The sequence below is a fragment of the Nothobranchius furzeri genome, chromosome 11, assembly GCF_043380555.1.
Source record: "Nothobranchius furzeri strain GRZ-AD chromosome 11, NfurGRZ-RIMD1, whole genome shotgun sequence".
NCBI lineage: Eukaryota > Metazoa > Chordata > Actinopteri > Cyprinodontiformes > Nothobranchiidae > Nothobranchius > Nothobranchius furzeri.
The window spans coordinates 72,857,810-72,874,519 of record NC_091751.1 but is presented as its reverse complement, the minus strand read 5'-3'; the positions used below and the strand labels follow the sequence as shown (position 1 = coordinate 72,874,519).

General features: G+C 44.4%; 1 protein-coding gene across 5 annotated transcripts in view; it reads right to left on the bottom strand.

Moving 5' to 3' along the window:
* st3gal3b (ST3 beta-galactoside alpha-2,3-sialyltransferase 3b) overlaps positions 1-16,710 on the bottom strand; it is a 107,934-nt gene that overhangs the window by 67,123 nt on the left and 24,101 nt on the right. For all 5 annotated transcript variants that reach the window (XM_054737245.2, XM_054737242.2, XM_070541842.1 and 2 more), the window contains 2 exons: positions 16,081-16,123; positions 6,410-6,502 (listed from right to left, as the gene is read on the bottom strand). In XM_054737245.2, the coding sequence (XP_054593220.1) occupies positions 6,410-6,502; positions 16,081-16,123 (136 nt within the window). The remainder of the gene's footprint in view (positions 1-6,409; positions 6,503-16,080; positions 16,124-16,710) is intronic.

Here is a 16,710-nt window from a genome sequence, read left to right as displayed (position 1 = left end):
GCAGATCGGTAGAATCTCACACGATCCGAGATAAAGGGTTATTTAGAAATGGGTCTGTAATTTTTATGCTGAGAGGAGTCCAAAGTTGGATTTTTCAGGATGGGTTCAACATGCATGTTTGAAAACAGATGGTCCAGAGCAAGATTGTAGGGATAAATAAATAAAATCTACAATGTATGGGTCAATTTGGTCAAACATCCTGACGAACACTGTAGTAGGAATGAAATCAGCAGGAGTAAAGACAGACCATGATTGGGAGGAAGGTGGTTGGATGGGGGTAGGAAGCAGATGGGGGTGAAAAACTTGACCTGATATGTCTGATTTTATTCTGAAAGAATGCTAGAAAGTTGTTAGTCAGATCTTGAGTAAACTGGCATAAGAGCTCTGTCAAAAACATAAAGAGAGCCGAAGATATCAAGCGGCAGATGCGGAGCAGCTTAAAGAATAACTCACAGAAAAACTAACAAAATATGAACGCTTTATTCACCCATGACGGAATGGTCATAAAAAGATACACGGCAAGCGTTTTATTCATGAATGGAAATGATGGCAAACGTAGGTTTAGAGGTGGCATGAAACGGTGGAGGAGAAGGAGGGACAAAGTGTTCGTGTTAGAACATATCTGAAATACAAAAAAAAATTCAAAACCATTTTAAACACAACAGTAAATCTCGGGCTGGACACATGGCAGGATACCACAGAGCAGTGCTCCACCCTCGGTTGTCCTGGTGGGGAACTGCTTTGCAACAATCAACAGGAAACGGAGAAGAACATCTATGACTCTCAGGTCTCCATGACAGTAGGGTGGGGGTGCGAGCGTGCCTCTCTCGCCCCTCCCAGGTCTCAGAGGAGGGGGAATAATAAGGGGAGTGGGTGGGAAGTAGGGGTAAAATATGAGTTTCCCAGCCAAAACGGGAGTCTTGGCAGCTACGGTAAACATTTTGGATGCATCAATATGAAATATTTTGAAAACACATAGAAATACTTATTTTTGAGTAATTGCCAATACAGAGTATTGCCAATACTAGTACCGATACGAGTGCTGGTTCTATTTTCATTAGGAAATAAAGAAAATGTTTCTTGAAGAAAACAAAAGCAAGACTTCTGTATACTGGTGCCACCAGTCACTTCGACAACCACCAGCAGGCAAGGAGGTTTAGGTATCTTGCCCAAGAACAACAGCAGCATTCTCTGGTGAGTGCCAGGATCAAACCTACAACCTTCCAATTGCTGGACAACACGTTTTAACTCCTGAGCTACAGCTGCCCTTTTCAAGCAGAGGCACAGAATTAGTGTAACAAATGCCTATTAGAAAATATCTCAATAGAAAACACCGATATTCCAAACTCTAAAAGCTTTTTGAACAGAATCACACTCTCAGAACATCTTACAGCAGCACATTGGTCACATAAACCCACATAAACAAAACCCATCTGGATGTTAACCAATTAGTTTTAAATTGGCCTCAAGCCCATAATGCCCTAATCTGGTAATTTGGCTCTTCTATCCATCCATCCAACCGTCCATTACCTTCCGCTTATCTAAATTTGGGCTGCATGGGGAGCAGTCTAAGCAAGGATGCCCAGACTTCTCCCAAGCCACTTGGGCCAGCTACTCTGGGTCAATCCCAAGGCGTTCCCTGGCCAACCGAGAAACATAGTCCCTTCAGCGTGTCCTGGGTCTTCCTTTAAGTCTCCTCCCAGTTAGACGTGCCCAAAAAACCTCACTAGGGAGGCATCCAGGAGGCATCCTAACTAGATGCTCGAGCCACCTAAACTGGCTCCTCGATGTAGAGAAGCAGTGGACCTATTCTGAGACCCCCCCGAATGGTTGAGCTTATAACCCCATCTCTAAGGGAGAGCCCAGCCACCCTGCGAAGAAAACTCATTTTGGCCGCTTGTATCCTCAATTTTAGTTTACAAACACCACCCAAAGCTGGTGACCATAGGTGAGAGTAGGAACAAAGATGTACTGGTAAATAGAGAGTATTGCCTTCTGACTCAGCTCTCTCTTCACCACAAAAGACCGGTACAATGCCCACATCACTGCAGACGCAGCACCAATTTGCCTGTCGATCTCCCGATCCAACTTTCTCTCACTCGTGAACAAGACCCCAAGATATTTCAGCTCCTCCATTTGGGGCAGGACATCGTCTCTGACCTGGAGAGGGCATTCAACCCTTTACTGACTCAAGACCATGGTCTCAGATTTAGAGGAGTTGATTCTCAGCAAAGCTGCTTCACACTCGGCTGCAAACCGCTCCAGCGGGAACTTGAGTTCATGTTCAGCTGAAGCAAACAGGACCTCATCGTCAAGAACCGATCCTCGGGCTTCCAAAACAGATCCTCTGAACACCTTGGCTGCACCTAGAAATCCTGTCCATGAAAGTCGTGAACAAAATCTGTGACAAAAGGCAGCCTTGGCTGAATCCAACTCTCACCGGGATCGAGCCTGACATACTGTCAGCAATACGGACCAAGCCCTGGCACCGGTCATACAGGGCCCTAATAGCCCATTTATTAGGGCCTGGTAACCCCATACTCTCAAAGTACCTCCCACTGGGCCCCTGAGGGACATGGCCGAATGCCTTCTCCAATTCCAAAAAACACATGTAGATTGGTAGGGCGAGTTCCCACGCACCCTCCAGGACCCACTTAAGGGCATACAGCTGGTCCTGCCCTCCACGGCCAGGACAAAAACTACAATGCTCCTACTGAATCAGAGTCTGACAATCTGACGGACCTTCCTCTCCAGAACCCCCAAACAGACCTTACCAGGGAGGCTCAAAAGTGTGATTCCCCCTGTAGTTGGAACACACCTTACTGTGCCCATTTTAAAATTTGGGGACCACCACCCCAGTCTGCCAATCCAGTGGAACTGCCTCGATGTCTATGCTATATTGCAGAGCCGCAACCAACACAGCCCCACAACCTCCAGAGCCTTAAGGAATTCCGAGCGGATCTCACCCACTCCCAGAGCCTTGCCACTAAGGTATTTTTTTTGACCACCTCCTTTTTTGACATTGGCTCCAGAAATTGGAGAGCCCTACCCAAAGTCCTAAAACTCTCAAAACATGCTTGTGGGATTGAGGAGGTCTTTGAAGTACTCCGCCCACCGATCCACAACTACCCAAATCAAGGTCAGTAGCACACCGTTCCCACTGTAAACAGTGTTGGTAGCACACTGCTTTCCCCTCCTGAGACACTGGATGGTGGACCAGAATTTCCTCGAAGCCTGAGTTAAGTGCTCGCCCCGTAATCAGAAGGTTGCAGGTTCGAGCCCCCCTCAGTTTGTCGCTGTAATTGTGTTCATGGGCAAGATGCTTAGACACGTTCCCAGCCGACTCTCACAACTCGTTTGGGTCTGCCACGTATGTCCAGATCCTCCCCCACCATCGAAGCCAACTCACCACCAGGTAGTGGTCAGTTGAAAGCTCCGCCCCTCTCTTCACTTGAGTGTCCACATGCGGGCGTGCGGCCGCACATCAGATGAGACAACAACAAAGTCGATTATCGTACAGTAGTCTATCCTGGTGTAAAAGTCCAAAACAAACTACCCCAAAATGGTAACAGCTTGTTGCGTGAATAAACCAGGGTGTGAGCCCAACTTGCTTTTATATCAAATAACTTTTATGTAGACAAAACGGGCATGAACAGCAGTGATCAATTAAACAGTCCTGCGGCCATCAAAGTATTTGTGGATTTGCAGTAAACACGTTTTACCGAACAAATCAAATCAAAACTAAGATTTTTTATGAAGTACTTTACAACAACAGCTTGTTGACAAAAGCGCTTACCACAGGTAAAAACACATCATGAGAGCACATTCAAATGGCAAGGAAGGAGCACGAAATAAAGAAGTCAAGCAAGTGGTAAAAGAAATGCACAAGAATAAATTCAAAGAAGCAAAAGTAGATGTCAAATGTAAAAATACAGGGACAGTGTCACACTTTGAAAGCCAAGGAACAGAAAAATGTTTTTAAAAGAGATTTAAACCTTTAACTTCCTCACCAAGAAAAAAGCCATGAAAACATTCCACTTTGATGTGGGGCAATAAGGGCTTTAGTTTCATGTAAATTAATGACATTCAGAATATACCAACTGTAATATTAAGGTAAAAATAATGCTATGAAATAATGCCACACCTTTTCCTCAAACAACTCCATATTCTTTAAAATGTTCTTGTTTTATTATCTTCTTTTCTCGTTAAGTTCATGTAAAGCTTCCATGTGATGTAGGGACTTAAGGAATGCTTGAAAGCAGTCGGATCCGAAGCAGTTCTGGTTAGCTGATGTGTGTGAAAATTGTAACTTGTTTGGCACGTTCCCATGATAACATCTTCCCCCCAACCCGCCCCCACCTGACAGTGAGGGTAGCAGTTGAAACCAGTGACCCAGCCAGCAACACAACACTGGTAGACTTTGACTTTTTTAGGCTTTTAAATCAGTTCCAGTGTGAGGTCATCGCCGTTTATCACATGATGTTATACATTCCAGCATAAATTTTGGCGAAGTCGGCAACCTGATCAACTCTGAACAACAGCAGGAGAACGTAAGCTAACCTTCATAAGCTAGCTAAACTTTGTTAAATACCACTCTCTGTGAGCTCCACCCAGGCGTGCTTCTGGCGACTGAACAGGGTTTGAACTAGTAGAAGCCAGGCTCAACTGGCAGAAAGGTCTCAGTGACTACTTTTGCTGTCCGTTCAACACTCCCATGATGTCCACCATGGTGGACACGCGTGGCCAGTATCGGGGCAGTTTTGCTAGTATGCGTACAAAGAAACACACATGGTGTTGGGCCGATACCTGATGCTGTTATCGACATCGGTGCCTCCACAGTAAACATTTCACTAATGTGCACCTTTACAGGGCAAACCTCGTTTAAAAAGGGAAGTCTGTTTTTAACTAAGTCTTTGAAGTGCCACTAGTCTTGTTCACTAATGCAGAAAATTGCACTCACTTGGATTTAGGAATGCCAATGGGACAAAGACCTATAGATCAAGTTGAAATGTGCAGTAAATAGAGGCCCAGAGGGGAAGAGAAAATCAAAAAGAGCCAGCAGATGAAGAGGGCTATGAAGGATTGTTCAGGACCATGTGGGCTGGGTTCCGGAACGCTTATAATGAGTCAGGACAGGAAGTTGGTGTCACCCGTGAAGAAAGCCTCCAAAGCTCCATGATATGACAGGGAGAAGATGTGGGACCTTGTACTCGAGTGACAGAGGTCCTATTGTGTAGCAGGGCAACAACAAGGACACAGTAGAGTTCTGTGGTGGGGGAGAAGTTAATAAAAAGCATTGAAACTGAGATCAGATTGGACAAGAATGTGGGAGCTTCTTGATTTCTGACTAAAATCCCTTCAGGCCCATGTTGCATGAAGGATGAGATCATGCTCCCACAGAAATACGTTTCTGTCGTAACACCCATCTAATCATACAAACTTGTTATTTTCAAATTAGTAATGAAAAATTACCATGAAGGCAAGCATTTTTGTGTTCTTAACACAGAAAAGCAAAGTTTGCTGTTAACCTTTATAGTTTAGGCTCTCACTGGCGCCTTCCTCAGAGTGGTGGTGATGTCACCTCCCTACTGTTAAATCAGCAGGGGACGGTGTCACCCTCGACTGCCCGCGGCCTCTTTGTCGATGACCACGTCCCACATGTACACACTCTCCATCTCTGGCCGTGGTGTTAGGTCCACCTCTCGTGGTCTCGGTAGTTTTTTTTTAACCCATCGTTTGAATTTTTATTGTTCTGTAGTTCTCTCTGTGTCTCTGTGTCTCTGTGTTCACGGTCCTCGTGTCTTCCCAGCCCATTATATGGTTTCACAGTCTCTTACTAAGAGACTGTGGATACCCAACATGGGCAACAAAAAAAGGACCAACAGTCTACGATAAGAAGTGGAAATGAATTCAAACCCAAAAAGAGGAAAGACAGCGAGCCAAAGCCAGCCGTAACCTAACCCTAACCTAAAAGGAAAAACTTTTATGTAAATAAACATAATAAGAAAAGCTGTGAGAAAACACTACGTAAGCACACCAACAAAATAACACGTCTATGAAAAAAGACCCAAAAGATAGGATATTAACAGGTCAGACATGCGGAGTCATTTACTAAAAACTATGAAAGCTTCGCCAAAATAAACAGGACGTCAGGTCTACACTCAAACAGGAACACATGTGGGACATGGGTGCGGGCAGCAGAGGGCGACACGGTCTTCTGCTGCCCGCTGATGAAACTGCAAGGAAGTGACATCACCACCACCACAAGGCGCCAATGAGAGCCAAAACTGTCAGCAAAAAAAGGTAAACAACAAACTTTGCTGATCTGTGGATTATTAAGAAGACAAAAACAATGGATGTACAGCAACACAGAAAGAACGTAACATGAAGACAAGCAAGCCTTGCTCACTTTGGATAGATGGTGGTCATCTTGGCTGCGGCGTATCCTGGCTTACACGCCCCGCTGCTGAGGTTGCCATACTTGTACGCCAACTCTGGTGGCCTGCAAATGAACAGAGGAGAGACATTGTGATAAGTGATTATCAATGACACAGACACGGTCAAAGTGTCAAAAACCGGGCTTGTCAAACACCAAGTACCTCACTGCCGTCTAACCCTAACCCTGACCACATCATAACTCCGCCTCTTAGCTTGTTCACTTTTGGTCCACTCTGCTTCGGTCCTCTCATCTCCATTTTTTCTCCTGTTGAGAACACACAGCCTGGCGCCCTCTGCTGTTATGGGCGTGTAATAGTTAGACCCTGATTATAAGACGATTTTAAAATTATTTTCTATGAAAAAAAACCTGTCTTACATTCAGGTCTGTACGATAATATCTAGGAGCAAAAGAGCTGTTGACTGCTTAGTAAGTTGAAGAAGTTAGCAAAAATGTTGTGTGTGTGTGTGTGTGTGTGTGTGTGTGTGTGTGTGTGTGTGTGTGTGTGCGCGTGCGTGTGTGCGTGCGTGCGTGCGTGCGTGTGTGTATGTGTGGTTGGACCTCTTCAGTGACCGGTCATCTACAGATATAATTCCATTCTCTAAGTGGATTTTAAATCCTGTCTTCTACAAGCCAGAGAAGTCTGTGGTGCAGGAGGTCAAGATGGTCAGCCCGTGTTCCCAAACAGAGCTCTCTTCTGATAAGACTGCAGGATTTCACACTCTGGATAAAGAATGAACTTTTATAATAATTCACTGAAGGATGAAACGAAATACGTAAATAATCAGATGGTTGAATGAACAAAAATGGTTGAATAATAATATTGTTTTGATTAATCTGTGCCTAAATCAATGAAGTTGAAATGAATATTATTACTTATATGTTATGGTCAGTAATGTTTGGTATGACAAGGTAATCCTGATCTACACTCACACACACACACGTGCACATCTGCCTGACACAAGAATACAGTGACGTCATGACACACACGATTTTTTTATCCACAAATCAGAGCATCTTCTATCTGAAGGAGGAGTGTTTCTGAGGTTTGTTTGGTAAAACCTCCTTAACATGGCATGTTGTGATGTGCATAGGAATTAATAAAACTTAGATCACTTCCCGAGTTGTTCAGTTCAGCTGAGCCGAGTTGTTTTTGAGCAGAACTTCGGAGTGGACAATCCGGAGTCCGTCTTTGACGCAACGACCTTCCTGCCTGTTGTGACCTGGAGACAACCCGGGACTGGACTGGCCGTACTGCTTTTTTTTCTATGAACTTCGGTGCCTTGGGGTCCACCAGACTTCCTGACATTCCGGATCACACCAGGGGTCTCCGATCAGGTTTGTAGACACGACAGATTGTGTCTGATGTAGTTTTATTAATAAATCAACTCTAGTTTATAGCAGGCAACAAATTCTTTTTCCCTCAGAACTCAGTTTGTTCCAGATACAAGTGTTCTGGTAAACATCACATTCCATCCACACATTTCATAGCTTGTCACGTATTATAATTAGTCTAGAAAATAAAGTTTATTATAGTTATATACTTGACTCTGTCTGAATTAATACGAAGTGTGTTTATGGTCCCTGAATAAGCAAAGAATCCTGAATTCTTCTGGTTTAACATTCAAAGATCAATCAGGTTGATATTCTATATTTATATAGAATCATCACATCTTATTGGTCATAATTACTGTGTGTGTGTGTGCGTGCGTGTGTGCGTGCGTGCTTATGCCCTAAACGAATTAGCAGCTCTGCCTCTGCGGGCCCACAGCTAGGAGGGAACGGGATTAGGTTGGAATTAAATCTTGGAGGTATTTTATAATCAGTCCGGTTAGCATCAGAACATAAATGACTCACACCTGAAGCTCCAGGACTTTTTGCCAAGATGCGACTCTCAGTGTTTGTGTGTGTTAACTGAGACACTGATTCTCAAACAGATAAAATGTAAAACCCATTTCTAGATGGAGAAGTGTAATTGTGTAATTAGTATAAATATTAACATGAATAGATGCGTGAAGAGCTTTTAGGAGTTAGCTAAAGGCTACAGAATTTCTGCTTGAGTGTCGTCATCATCAGAAAAGGTGTTTCCAGCATCAGCAGAGGGATTCGGTGCATTTACATGCACGTGTGTGTTGATCTACAGCTGGGAGCTTTATCCTAGTTTACATGCGTATTAAAAAGGTTCACTTAGTCTTTGTGATAAACTCATATTTTCTGTTTATAATTAAGACAAACTGTGGTTTTCAAAGACGTTTCTCCATACCTGCAGAAAGTTCCTTCTTCCTCTGAGCATCACCAGACTGTTGTGCCATACAACTGGGATAACACAACAAATACGGTGTATTATGAGTAAACACTGAATCAACGTAGCTGTAAAACAGCTTCTGACATACCGTCAGCTATTCGTTCATCCAAAGGGACAACATAGATCCAGTTGAAAACTGCTACATCATTTACGAAACACGTTGCAAATCATGTTAAAATAAATCAAACGCTGGGGAAACAGGAGGGTGAAACACTGAATCATCAACTCAGAGACCAACAGTTTCAAACGATGGATCAGGGAGTCCACTGAGATCTGGAAGCATGTGAGCAGCACCATCAACGGCGATGAGGGGGCACACACCCCATCACACACCTAGGACTCTATCGTCCGGCGATGGCGGAAGGGAGGTGCGGCTGGTCTGGGGGCGTGGTTTGACAGCGCTCCCAGACCAGACAGCTGCTAAATGACACGGCAGAAAGTCGTATGACACTCTGAGGAAGACTGAAGTTTGCAGTGGATACTGTCAGCAGGTATGAAAAACATCTTTAAAGGTTCCATATCATGTTATTTTAAAACTTTGAGCAAAAACGTACGCACAGTATATGATTAAATATTACACTTGGCACTACTGAGATGTCATTATTTTAATCACACTCTCTGTTGGACGCTCCTATAGAGAAACCTTACATAAACAAGCGCGTGTACACACACAGGTGCTCACATGGTGCTCTCATAAGTATGGGCTTGGGCACGTTAAACACAGGTCTTAAGGCTGTGGTGGGCACTAAATGCACTGTGATTTATTAACGTGTGACTGTTCAGTTAAACAATGTTGATTGTATATTTCCTCATCAGGCTGACGCAGTGATAGTTTGCTCCTGATGTATTGTTGTGTGTCCCTTTTCTGCAGGTCTAGAGCAGACTCTTGTTCATCATTGGTTGTTTATTTTTGTGGAAACGTCTCTTCAGCGGATTATGTTAGGTCTGAGTCACGCAAGCGTTGCATTAAATGTATGTTTTTTTGTATTTTACCATTTGTTGTTTTTACAGTGACAGAAAAATCTGAAGGCTGTCCGACATTTTGACAGATTGCAAACCACACCCTAACTCATGCAAGCGTGCATTCAGGGTCCGAAATTAACACTCGCCACTCGCCAAATGCGAGTAAATTGCTCCACCTGGCGAGTAAATGTTTGAGCTCTACCTGCCACCTGGTGAGTAAATGTTTGCACCAAATTAGTTATGTTTATCAGTCATCTTCCATGGATGTCTGATACTCCTCCCGCCTGCATGCAACGTACACAAACGTACGCGAAACGTGAGCACCGCACCCAATGTCATTTCCACCTATCCCATTCAATCAGTTTATCGAGTTAGCCGTTAGCTTCGTGTTAAAACTAGCGGTGAAATGTGGCGGTTTTTAATGAGTCAGCCAGCCTTCCAAAAGAAAACTCGTCCAACTGGAAGAAAAACCACCAGGACCAGTGGCAACCAGAAGACTTTGGCGAACTGGAGATGGCGGAGTCGTGAGACAATGGCTACATTATGAACCAGAATCTGCGCTAATGAGCTGCACCGTTTGCCGCCAGCACGCTCGAGAGGAGAACTGTAACAACTCGTTTGTCATAGGAAATAAGACGATGAAGCTCGAGACTGTTCGAGAACATGAAAACAGCAAATGCCATACTGCCTGCACATCCATGTCCCGGGCTCAATCCGAGTCTGGTGACACCCACGGTCTCAGCGCTAATGGCTATGTCAGAGAAAACACGGAGTCTGACTTGATTTCAAATAAAAGAGTTCATAAAAACATCTAAAAAATAAATAAATAGTAAAAATGACAAAAGAGTTGTTTTCTTATTAAGTGATGTTTTAATTATTTTGTCACTCCTCTGTTTGGAATCAACATCATTTAGAATAACACGCTTTAGGCAGATCTAAATCATTTAGGATTTTGGCCGCTAGATTTTCATCATCTACAGCCAACTTGGCCGGTGAGTAAAACATTTAATTTCGGACCCTGCGTGCATTCATGTTAAATGGTAAACACAGAGAACATACACTCAATCAAGACAACATTCCCATCACAGCATCACCTCACACAGGGACACCATTCCAAAACCATCTCAATATCCGGGAGTGGACTGCAGCACGACTGAGTCGTAGTTTCAGGCTCAAAAAATAAATCTACACTTTTTTGATCCTGTGTGAAAAAATAAATGTATAAATGTAGACTTGAGCTCAAGAATAAAAACTGAAAACACACACACATTTATACACACACACACGTGGGGTGAGATGTCTGAACCAGGAGCCGAAACAAGGCCGTCTGATCACAGTTTAGAGGTGACGTGTCAAACGGATTCAGGAGTAAGCAGAATAAATGAAGATCTACTGAAAAATGTTTTCACCCTGACAAACACAACCATCAGTTATAAACTCAGACCACCTACGGTATTTCTGCACGTGTGTTTAAAAAGTAAAGTTACCTGTTCAGTAAAACCTGCAGGGGTACGGTTTGCTAAATAAACAACAAAGTTAAGCAACGGTCAAAAGTTTCAACCCTTATCAAGGGATCAGACATTTAGCTTTAAGTACAAAACGCCCTCCCATTTGTCCGGCTGGGAGACCCAAACCCTAGCTGCTGTTCATCTGCTGCTCTCTAACTGCCAGCGGCTTTACTTCAGTGTGATTGTGGAGAGAAATGATCATTTGATGTTAACATTGTGTGTGTGTGTGTGTGTGTGCGCGTGTGCGCGTGTGTGTGTGTGTGTGTGTGTGTGTGTGTGCGTGTGTGTGTGTGTGTGTGTGTGTGTGTGTGTGTGTGTGTGTGTGTGTGTGTGTGTGTGTGTTGTTTGACCCCTGCACTTTTTACCATCCAAACACAATGTTACACTATAATAGACAGACACTGGTTGAGCACTAGGACCAAGCGGAAAACAACCGCTCGTGTTGAAGTTTCCCATTAGAACCGTCCATAAGTTCATCTACTGGCTGTGCTGATACTTGCTAGAGTGTGATTAGCCGTCCCTGCTGTCACTCCACGTTGTAAACTGTTTGCCAGCTGGGGGGGGGGGGGGGGGGGGGGGTCCATTCAGTTTATTTATAAAGCTCCAAGTCACGGCCAGAGTCGTCTCAAGGACCTTCACACAGTAAACAACACAGGTCAGGTCATTAAGCCAATCAGGAAAAAGTTTCCTGTATAAGGAACCCAGCAGGTCGCATCGAGTCACTGACTCGTGTCAGAGTCTTTACAGCAATCCTTCCAGAAAGCCAGTTTTGAACATTGGGGCTTTCCTCATAAATCCCTGCTTTACAAAGCGCTCCCCTCCCTTCCCAGTGTCACCAGCTCCACGAACGATTCTCAGATTGAATCAGTCCCCTCTAATCCAAGCGAGGATCGGTAATCAAGGCTCACGCGCATCCACGGGCAGACCCTGTTAATCGATGCCAGATAAATGATAATGAAAGGAAAGGACAGAGCCTCGTTCTTCACCCAGATGGAGCGATAATATTCATTCATCCCTACAAGGACTACAACCATATCAGAACTATCCATGCTTTCGTTCTTTTCGACAACGTCCTCTGCTGCCCGCAGATAAACGGAGAAGGAAGTGACGCGCCACCATCAGCGTCAGCCTGAAGAAGCCGGCAGCTGTCGGCGAAACCGTAGCTACAAACAGGTAAACAAAACTGTTTCTGTGTTTAAAAAAGAACGAAAGCATGGATTTACAAAGACACAGCAAGAACACACCTAAGATGTTCATATCAGAACTAAAACAGAGGCTGTGAGCTGTTTGAATAAAGCTGTGTAGCTGGCGCTATGTAGTAAACATTCGCAGAGTTTACGTGTTTCCATGGAAACGTCAGAAGTCCACTTCAGTTTTTGTTTCTCTACTTATTTTATTCAAGTTTTCATCATGTATGTCGTTCTCATGTTCTGCTCCAGAGTCTGGATGTTTAGAGACTTGTGTCTGCTGAGCAGCTGTGAGTTTTATGAATATATGTTCGTGGTGGTCACATGACCCTAAAGTTAACACTGTAAACCGTTTAGCTCTCATATCACTCACTGTGGAAAAAATATCACGTATGTTACTTAAATCAAATGTTATCGTGTTTTCCGCGTGTGACCAGAGTAAATACATAGTCACACCAATAAAGTACTGTACATGTATTATGTTAGCAGCTGTAAGCTAGTTTAAGGCTATTTAATATATTCATAAAGACGATAGCATGTTAATTATATGAGTCCATTCCAGACAATCATATTCACAAAGCATCAGCTAGCCTAGCTGCTAGCCTGCCATGGAGCAGGTTTGTTCTCCAGCATGTGTTACCATGGTGACTGGGAGGGGCTTCAGGCAAGCCACGTTTGGAAAACTATTTAGTGGTGGTACTGTGAAACCTCGCATGCCTGTGGCCCTTGCAGGGTCGCTAACCTGTGATGCTATCTTAGACAAAGGGTCAGACGTTTCCATCATGTCTCGTTCATCGTGGGAACGCCTTAACTTAGCTGCAGGTAACAGGGGTCGTAACTTGACACAAACCCTGCGCCGGGGGCATCAGTCCTTATGCTCGGGCCACTTCGGGGTCTTTTCTTGACCTTTCAGTCAGTCGCATGGTGGTGCGCCATCCCGTTTTCGTGTCTGACTTAGTATTTTTCTTTCCTTTTTGGTATAGACCTGATCAGTTGCTTTGAGCCCATTATTGACCTCTTTGAGTTGAAGCACTGGACCTGGTTGGCTCAACCACCGCCCATGAAGCTCCCCCAGGTCCTTATTTCTTCTTGTGGTGTTGTGACAAAGACAGCAACGTCCATGTGGCTAGTGATTATGGTCTTTCACTGGTCAGCCACAGGTCTAGTGTTTGTAGCGTTTGTAGCACCCTGTAGCGTGTTCTCCACCAACCAAAAGGGGGGTCGAAGGCCACCCTGGACCTGCACCATTACAGGCTGGCCCAGTTCTTTCTGACTGCACTTGCACACCAACCGAGAGCCCTCTAGAGTCCATCCCGGCACGGAGACCTACACAGTCCGCTCCTGTGACAGTCTCCGGTCTACGTCGATCAGGATTCCAGGTTTCCACACCGACAAAGTTTCTTGCGTTGGTCGTGTGCATCTTCGTGATATCTGACGCAGCTGAGCCTCTCATTCAGCCTTCCATGCAGCGGCTGTATGACCCTGAAATGGCCTGCGCTCAGAAACTACCAAGTTTCTTCGGGTCTCTTTCTGACACTGGTACCAACTGGACTCTAGCACTCTGAAGCAGACATTAGGGCTGCAACAACGAATCGATAAAATTCGATTGAGAAATGCGTTGGCAATGCTTTTCGTCATCAATTCATTCTGTTGTGCAACTTTTTTCGTGTTGCGCAACCTTTATGTAACGGTCAATGTGCACAGCTCATCTGATGCTGCAGCCCAGCAGACCGAGGCAGATCAGAACCAGAGACACACACAGGTCCTTCTCAAAAAATCAGCATATTGTGATGAAGTTCATTATTGTCTGTAATGTACTGATAAACATTAGACTTTCATATATATGAGATTCATTACACACAACTGAAGTAGTTCAAGCCTTTATTGTTTCTAATATTGATGATTCTGGCGTACAGCTCATGAAAACCCAAAACTCCTATCTCAATAAATTAGCATATTTCATCCCACCAATAAGAGAAAAGTGTTTTTAATACAAAAAAGTCAACCTTCAAATAATTATGTTCAGTTATGCACTCAGTACTTGGTCGGGAATCCTTTTGCACAAATGACTGCTTCAGTGTGGCGTGGCATGGAGGCGATCAGCCTGTGGCTCTGCTGAGGTGTTATGGAGGTCCAGGATGCTTCGATAGCGGCCTTAAGCTCATCCAGAGTGTTGGGTCTGGCGTCTCTCAACTTTCTCTTCACAATATCCCACAGAGTCTCTACGGGGTTCAGGTCAGGAGAGTTGGCAGGCCAGTTGAGCCCAGTAATACCATGGTCAGTAAAGCATTTACCAGTGGTTGTGGCACGGTGAGCAGGTGCCAGGTCGTGCTGAAAAATGAAATCTTCATCTCCATAAAGCTTTTAAGCAGATGGAAACATGAAGTGCTCCAACATCTCCTGATAGCTAGCTGCATGGACCCTGCCCTTGATAAAACACAGTGGACCAACACCAGCAGCTGGCATGGCGCCCCAGACCATCACTGACTGTGGGTACTTGACACTGGACTTCAGGCATGTTGGCATTTCCCTCTGCCCAGTCTTCCTCCAGACTCTGGCACCTTGATTTCCGAATGACGTGCAAAACTTGCTTTCATCTGAAAAAAGTACTTTGGACCACTGAGCACCAGTCCAGTGCTGCTTCTCTGTAGCCCAGGTCAGGCGCTTCTGCCGCTGTTTCTGGTTCAAAAGAAGCTTGACCTGGGGAATGCGGCACCTGTAGCCCATTTCCTGCACACGCCTGTACACGGTGGCTCTGGATGTTTCTACTCCAGACTCAGTCCACTGCTTCCGCAGGTCCCCCAAGGTCTGGAATCGGTCCTTCTCCACAATCTTCCTCAGGGTCCGGTCACCTCTTCTGGTTGTGCAGCGTCTTCTGCCACACTTGTTCCTTCCCACAGACTTCCACTGAGGTGCCTTGATACAGCACTCTGGGAACAGCCTATTCGTTCAGAAATGTCTTTCTGTGTCTGACCCTCTTGCTTGAGGGCGTCAATGATGGCCTTCTGGACAGCAGTCAGGTCGGCAGTCTTACCCATGATCGTGGTTTTGAGTAATGAACCAGGCTGGGAGTTTTTCAAAGCCTCAGGAATCTTTTGCAGGTGTTTAGAGTTAATTAGCTGATTCAGATGATTAGCTTAATAGCTCGTTTAGAGAACCTTTTCATGATATGCTAATTATTTGAGATAGGAGTTTTGGGTTTTCATGAGCTGTACGCCAAAATCATCAATATTAGAAACAATAAAAGGCTTGAACTACTTCAGTTGTGTGTAATGAATCTAATATATATGAAAGTCTAATGTTTATCAGTGCATTACAGACAATAATGAACTTTATCACAATATGCTGATTGTTTGAGAAGGACCTGTATGTGTTATTTTTCATGTTGTGTTTTGTAACCCTATGTTCTTCCTGTGACACTGGTGGGCCAGCGCCCTAGCACCCCCTACGGGCGGGCCACTACTGTTTTTCACATGGAGTTTCTGTATTTGTTGTTTTCATTTTTACATAAATAATCAAAGTGTAAAACAAAAAGTGCTTTCTGACAGTGTCTTTGGACCTGGCGAGAGTGAGATAATGACTTATGTTCTCATATGTCGACTAATGACTGGCTCAGGAATGCAGTGAAAGTGTCCTTTACAAGTGAAACATGTTTTAGGCAGAATAAAGAGGTGTACTCACAGTTTTGTCTCCAGCTGCAGCAGAAAGCCCTGCTTATCATACACTGTAAAGCAAAGAAAACAAGAGTGAGTCGCCGGAGCACATGCATGAGAAGTGGGATGACTTTGCTGGGGACACTTATGCAGTCATTATCTGACTCGGTTGTAAACACAAAGGATGACCTCAGAAAGGAAAACTATTCAGCGAATATCAAAGGAAAAGCATCAGGTTTAGGATTTGTGATGGGCAAGCAAGGTTAGGGGAGAGGCAGCCAAAAGGATCTGTTGAGATTAAAACAATGTTAGAAAAGAAGGTAGAGATCACCTATGGACATCCAGTAGGTGTTTGGCTGAGGCAGAAGACAGAGGAGCACAAAAACCAGGAGGAAATTCAACAGAGGTCAGAAGAGTTCAATTTGTGAACCTTCCTCTACAATCTCAGATGTTATGATGTCTGATTGTTCTCAGTACAACAACGCCACTGCATTAGACTGACAGGAATGTGCCAATAGTCTCTAACCAATAAGAAAACACGTAGAGCTACTCCTGTACGTGTGGATCTTGTCTTCATGAGCAAGCTGGAGGACAAAGGTGAAGAAAAGAAATAACAATGGCAATGTGTGACAACAACTCGGAGTAGATAGGACACAAT